This window comes from Polyodon spathula, chromosome 30 (assembly GCF_017654505.1).
Source record: "Polyodon spathula isolate WHYD16114869_AA chromosome 30, ASM1765450v1, whole genome shotgun sequence".
NCBI classification, from domain to species: Eukaryota; Metazoa; Chordata; class Actinopteri; order Acipenseriformes; family Polyodontidae; genus Polyodon; species Polyodon spathula.
Window position 1 is genome coordinate 1,195,619 of NC_054563.1, and position 7,348 is coordinate 1,202,966.

General features: G+C 46.1%; 1 protein-coding gene across 2 annotated transcripts in view; it reads right to left on the reverse strand.

Moving 5' to 3' along the window:
- Window positions 1-210: 210 nt before the first annotated feature.
- Window positions 211-7,348, reverse strand: part of usp12a (ubiquitin specific peptidase 12a) — a 21,650-nt gene continuing 14,512 nt past the window's right edge. For both annotated transcript variants that reach the window (XM_041233236.1, XM_041233235.1), the window contains exons 6-9: window positions 6,733-6,816; window positions 5,986-6,183; window positions 4,640-4,718; window positions 211-4,214 (exon numbers count right to left, since the gene is read on the reverse strand). In XM_041233236.1, coding sequence (XP_041089170.1) covers window positions 4,113-4,214; window positions 4,640-4,718; window positions 5,986-6,183; window positions 6,733-6,816 — 463 coding nt within the window. In that variant the 3' untranslated portion in view covers window positions 211-4,112. The remainder of the gene's footprint in view (window positions 4,215-4,639; window positions 4,719-5,985; window positions 6,184-6,732; window positions 6,817-7,348) is intronic.

The following is a 7,348-nucleotide window of genomic DNA, read 5'->3' on the forward strand; positions in this document are numbered from 1 at the left end:
CTGGTAACACTTTACATTGGGTGTCTCTAATGACTGTGTGTTTACCTGCACACAATTGCGTATTAGTATGCATAGTTACAATGATGCATGCAAGTACACAGTTGTATCAGAAAAGGGCAGGGTTATCATTGCACAAAGACCTACATATCAAGTATATATTGTAACTATGCATCAAACATTGAAGGCAGAGACATTCTGCTGCTGAGAAACTCAAACAAGAGACGGCCTGTATTTACTTCTTTCTCTATTTCTTTTTATTAATATTATCTCTTTAGAACAGAAAAGGATCATTTCACAACAGGCTGTCGCAAGCAAACCCTTACAGACACCCGCCAAAACACCTAGAAATCTGTATCAAAAGTGCAACATTTTATAATTTAGAGTATATTTTCTTTCATTATTTATTGTAATTCTTATTTTTTTTTTATTTCAGCTTTTTTTACATCTGGTATATTAACAAATAACATACATTGTCTCTTGTAGAAATACTTGACCCAATGTACAAAATAAGGGAGCTGTTGATCCCTAGGAACATATACAGAGCACACCTCTATCTATCTGATAGAGTTCCACCTTTAACAGCTAATGAAGACGCCCTTGCAGTGGTTCAGCTCCAGTAGAAACGCGGAGGCGCACTGCGTGTGGGGCGGTTTGCTGCAGGGGGGGTTCGTTCATTAAACTTCACACCCCCTTCACTGTCTCAGCTGCACGAGAAGTTACACCTGCTAGTTTAAAAAAAAAAAAAACATGCAAAAAAGGCCTAAATAAAAATAAAAATAAATAAGCAACAGATTTAATAGATATGACGCTCGGCACAAACAGATTAATGTGTATTTACTATAAAAAAAAGATGTGATGTGATGGTGGAATTAACCAGGGCCGGGGTCCGCTCCTGTGTTTCAATTCCAATTCCTTTATCAAATCAATCCCCATTCCTTCACAGGAGCTGCCATGCACATGTGAGAGACACACGCGTTGCTGGGATTGCTCGCCTGCTTTTATTTGGAAGCCAATTTAATTGACAGAGAGTGACTTCAATGGAAGTACGCTGTCGCCAATGCGAGAAGCTCATTTTAACAGAATACTGGGAATTGCAATTGATTAAAAGGCAATGGGAATTGGAATTGGGAATGGATTTTAAAAAGGAACTGACCCCAATCCTGCTAGTAACTGACTGAATAATGATGTGCTGCATTCAGAACAGCAGCAAAGAAAAACTAAAATAACGCACTGCGTTGTATCCCCATTTTAACAGGTCAGCTTCTACTAAAAACCTGTTAAGCAAACAGCAAGACAGGTCTGCCAGTGGGTCCATCAACAGGATCTGGTCCAACCAAACAGTGGTTTGGTCTGTGTATGTGGGCTTGGATTAGAGGAGATCAAGGGTCACATATCAACCCTCCAGCCTGCCCAAGATCAAACAGCTACCCGGCTACAATAAAGAACTGTTCACAATGGCTGGACTTTGCCATTCTGTCCCGCTGATTAAAAAAGCACCAAGAAGACATGGAACAGACTTAAGAACTGAAGAGGGCGAGAAGCCAGCTGATGAGGAGACCGACGCGGGTTGCTTTTGAATTTAGTGTCATCAGGAAGCTGACTCCACTTTCCAATCATTCTCTCCTCTTTTCAAGCTACAGAAGAAGAAGACGTTTGAAGAAGCCACTTGATTCCGATCAAGTCGTTTCTTAACCAAGCAAAATTACAATATGCAGGCCTGCCCAGAGGAGGGTCAAAAACATGCACTACAAAACATTCAAAACAGGACTTGAACAGTTAGATCTGGGAACTGGAGACTTGGGCTGCCCCTTACAAGATGTAGCAAACAGTCTTTTAGATACATCTGTGAAGGAGACTGGTCACATTCAACACATGCTATGCCTCTGCACTTGGGATTCTGTTTGTGTCATTATCAGGCAGTGGTGGAGGCTGCACCAGCAAACACTGCTGCCCCAGGAACAAGCATGGAACAGGCAGCAATGAGACAGGGAGTATCTGGCACTCCAGTCAGGGCACTCCCAGCAGATGGGGCTATAAGACAGTGTTGCATTGGGAGTCCCAGTGAGAAATAATTTAACAATCTAAAACAGAGATCAGCTTTAACTCTTTAATCAATCCCCCCACCTTACTTAGTATAATCTCTACAACCAAAACAAACACAGCAGAAGGACAATCAATCTTATTCAAACAGATCCAGTGACGCAACACAGAACACAGTTAATGTGTGGCTAAGATGTGTTTCCAACTGCACTGTTTTCCACTACTGTAACTAAAGTGATACATTTCATGAAAAACCCCACAGCACTCCTTTAAGAGCAGCAGTGGTTTCAATGCACAGTGCTGTTTGTTAAGAGGTATATTGAGTGAACCCTGCACGAACTGCCTCTTCAATTAAGCAGCCACTTCACCTATAGCTTCGGTAACCCTATGTTCTGCCCCCCACCTCGCCCAGCAAGTTCTATGCATACACAAACAAAAAAAATGATGTGTGTCTATAAAGACTCCAATCCAATTTTGGCAGTGTCGCCTGAACAACAAAACTTGAAATCTGGCCCTACCATTTCTGATATACTGTACATGCCTCAGGGCTTCAAAAAAGTTTATTACAACATAATATGAATATCCTGAGCCACAGAAATAAAACAACAACCACCAAAAACAATAAAACAGTGAATATCGGGAATTCACCAAGAATACCAACAGCAGCAGAAAAAAATACATTCTTTCTGTACAAACTGACAGTAAAGACATTAACATCAACCAGGAGAGGGCTCCTTGGCTTGCCTGTGAAAGACACTATCCCAGTGTCTCAATGTCAAGCTAACTGCCCATGATTCAGCCCTGCAATCACAGCTCTATTTACATTCATACACCTGTCGCCGTACAACGATGAGAGGGGTGGGTGACAAGGGACCGGCGCTATAAACAAAGTCTCCAGAAATACTACAGAAAGCACTGCGGCCGAGGGAAGGGAGGGTACTGACTGCAGGCGCACCGCGGCCGAGGGAAGGGAGGGTACTGACTGCAGACGCACCGCGGCCGAGGGAAGGGAGGGTACTGACTGCAGACGCACCGCGGCCGAGGGAAGGGAGGGTACTGACTGCAGGCGCACCGCGGCCGAGGGAAGGGAGGGTACTGACTGCAGGCGCACCGCGGCCGAGGGAAGGGAGGGTACTGACTGCAGGCGCACCGCGGCCGAGGGAAGGGAGGGTACTGACTGCAGGCGCACCGCGGCCGAGGGAAGGGAGGGTACTGACTGCAGGCGCACCGCGGCCGAGGGAAGGGAGGGTACTGACTGCAGGCGCACCGCGGCCGAGGGAAGGGAGGGTACTGACTGCAGGCGCACCGCGGCCGAGGGAAGGGAGGGTACTGACTGCAGACGCACCGCGGCCGAGGGAAGGGAGGGTACTGACTGCAGGCGCACCGTGGCCGAGGGAAGGGAGGGTACTGACTGCAGCCATTTAATCTAAATGAGTCACAACAAGTGGATTGAAGCAGTAAGAATTTAAGAACAGAGAGGGGTGTGGAGAATGAGCACACTGCCTAGCATGCAGAACTAACAGCAATACTATTAAAACTAAGAGACAGACAGATTAGATATAGATAGTTTTTCTTTTTGTTTTTAAGGACTACACCATTGCACCAGTTTTTCCTACGTAACAAAGCAATCTTTCAAAAAGAGCAAAATCTGAGGAAGTAAAGACCACAGCCCCCAAGAAAAACGGTAATTCAACGTTGCTTTGAAAATGATGAAGGGGGCGGGGGCTGGAGTGAAAAAAAAAAGTTTGAAAAAGATTGCCTGCAGCTTTTCGTGTGTGTGTGTGTGTGTCAGCTTTTCGTGTGTGTGTGTGTGTGTCAGTGTGTGTGTGTGTCAGTGTATGTGCGTGTGAGAGAGAGCCAGTGCACAGTAGAGGTGGAACTCTGATAACAGCTGCAATACCTGAGCTAGTAAACCTGCACTCTTGTTGATTGAGCATTTGTGTCCCGTTTGGTAAGCCACGCCCCTCCTGCCTGGGCTCCCCCCTCCCGGAACCCTGTGTGTTTCAGTGCTCGTTTCCACAGGGACTGCCGGGCAGTGGAACAGTGCTGGAACGGTCTGGCGAGCAGCGCTCTCAGTCTCTGGATTGGTAGAACAGGATGTACCCAGATTCAGAGTTCTTCGAGATCTCAGAGGTCAGTCCGTAGAACTCCTCGATGGCCTGGGCGTCTATTTTCTGTGTGAAAACGAACAGCTATTACAAAGCATGCTGCACCTAAAACTGGGTGAGCAAAAATAAAAAGGAAGACAAGGACTGCTAGGTAATGAGGCACAGGTAATGAACCTGCACATGATCTCAAATTACATTCCCTGTGGCACCTCAAACTGACATGACTATTCACTAACAGGCACAGCAGTGTGCCTCTATTAGAACTGTCCCACTCCTAATCACTGGAACTGAAAATCAGGGAAAGTTGTCAAATAGGCTAATTAGTGATGGTCTAGTTTAATTGCTGGCTTTAAAGGATATAAATGACAAATCTTGAGGTGTTGTAATACATGTGCACACTACTGTATGTAATATATATACACTATACACACAGATTTATATATACACACAGATCTATACACACACACAAATCAAAATAAAACATAACTTACCTCTACTATGTCGTCGTCAAACAGCAACCAGAAATCATGACTTTTCACAATTGCAATATAATGCCCTCGGTTTGGACCACTAAAGAAAAAGGAAAAAAAAGGGAATGTTAAACACCATGACTGATTAAACTCTCGCACGTCCTCCGAATGCCTTTCCCCTCATCGGACACGTGCTTCATTTTGAAGGGCCTCGTGTACACGGCTGCTGTCTCCTCCATGTCCTTCCACAGGCTGCCTTTGCTGGACACAGAGCTTCCTTTTCCCCCAATCAGAACTGGGTGCTCAGCATGCTTGCAGAATAACTGCACACACGCTCACAACGCGCGCTGAAGGATTTGGTCGGGACCCGAAGATTCAATTCTAGCTGCCAACGGGAACATTCTCATGTCAGCATCAGCTGCAGCAGGAAACTCTCTTCTTAGCTATTGTCTTATCATAGTCAAAATGAAATAGAACCCTAATCCTAGAACTCTTTTGTTAATTCTAAATGTATAAATATTTGGTTCTGGAAGGTTTGGCTTCCCGAAGATGTTGGCCATTCTGCTGGCTTGGTGCCATGTGGCTTAATTGATCGTGGGAGCAGAGAATGCCAGGGACTGGGGAGAGGGGTTCGAATACCTATGGGACCTACAGAGAGCAGGGAGCCACACGATACCAACGTACCCTCAAGCAGTCACCTTACACTTGCACAAGTAATACAGGGCTAAGGAAATCAGCTTTAGGACTGGACTCCTATATTAATGGTTAGAACAGTCTGCTGTACATGTTGATTTTACTGTCAGGGCATCTCACACTGTTTCACACACAGAACTTCCCTGCCCTAAACTGAGTGTGCTGTGCCAGTGACCAGGTAGTGACGGCTTCGTGCCCATCCACCACAGTCCTGCATGCAGCAGTGCCAATCAGGAAGTTTTAACAGAGCACTCGATCTCAATTTCAAAAGCGCTGATCGACTCACAGAAGCGTTAGTGGCAGAGTCCGGTGTGTCTCAATGGTACTGTACAGCGCTGGAACCCTCTCGACAGCACAGCAGGCTCGGGGCTCACTGCCCTTCAATTTCAAAGGTTATTCTTAAAGGGATTTGCTTTGTAAAAATCTACCTTTTTTCCCCCGGAATACTTCATGTCTTACCTGCTGAAAGTAATTGAAGCTAACAAATGAATCCGCTCATGCCAGGCACACCTGTTCACTGTGCCACTCTGAAACATGCAGTCTTTAATGAACAGGGTATCTGGAGCTACACAAGGTTAAGGAAATCTCTGTTTGCAGGCCCTGCTTTCTGACAGTCCGGCACTTCTGTGCTGAGTGACATTGTAATCTCCTAGAGCCCCTCCCCCTGGACTCACCTCCCGCAGTGCACCACCACAGCCACAAGGTCGTACAGTCGCTCTGGGTTGGTGGCGTCGCCCGACGTGTTGAAAAGCCTCAGCTCCAGAGGAAAGACAACCCGATAGGACAGCTTGGTGTGTCTGTGCAGCTGGTCCATGTACTTGAACCTCTTTAGGTGGAGGGCCAGGATCATAGGCAGCTTCTTCACCTTCATCCTGAAAGCATTGCAACACACACATCAGGACCATGCTGACACTGAACACTGCAGATCTAGTCAGACAGCAATAACACTCCCATTGCAGAGCAGTGTGATCCATTCCTGGTTTTACTATGATTTTAAGAAGAGACACCTGAGCTTGTTACCTTGACACTGAGGCCAATCAGGCTAATTTTAAAACCTGGAATGAGGGGAAGTGCTAAGGAACATCCCCAAGTCATGCAAAACAACACACAGCAGGCTCGGAGATTCGCTTCCCAAACCGTTTCTATTGCCAGCATCACATCTGAAACCAAGCGGCATTCTTTTTGCTCAATAAACAGCCTTGCTTGTTATTCTTTGTGTTGCCTAGGCAACAGGCTGATTCACTGGGATTGTCAGCTATAGCCTTCACTAATCCCAACCAATAATTCAACACAATTCATATGCAAATGTAAGTCACCATTACCAAAATTCTGACACTTGACAAATCTTGTGCTAGGGAATGTCCGTACCAAGTTTCAGGAGGATTAGTTGTTCAAGCTATACTGTACCCCCCCCAGCTTACCTCTTGTGTGCCTCCTGTTTACTTCGGCACTCTTCACAGTAGTATTTGTACTCGCTGCACAGTGTCTCTGTGTTGCTGAACCCCCTGAGGAAATCAAAGAGAAGCAGACAGCGGCATTAATCCACGCTGGCAGGAACTGGAACCTTTTCTGTTAAATCAATTTGTTCTGATTTTTTTAAATCATTTTTTTTTTTACTCATTTACCGACCCAGATCAATGGTAGCTCCCACTGCCAAGCTAGTCGTCTCTTTTTGCCCTCTGAACCCAAGCAATGGATGTGCCAACCTGAACCCTAGGGGCGAGTCTGGGAAGTCCCCTCTTGGGTTGTCTGTCGCTCGGCCAGCAGGCGTCGCTAAAGCATGATGAAGTGAGCTACACCCAGCCAAATCTCCTTCTCAACACACAGGAGAACTCCCTGCAGTCCCCCTGTCAAGAGGAGCCTCAGCACAGCCAGGATTGAAACCTGCGAGCTCCTGATCACACGACTCCCCAAGCACACTGCTTTTACCCTGCAAGCCTCTGCTTTCAGCCTTTAATTATTAAACCCCGTTTTATTTGCATAATGGATCGATTGTTTATTGATTAGGTAATGCTCGTACGTTGCTATGGGTCACAG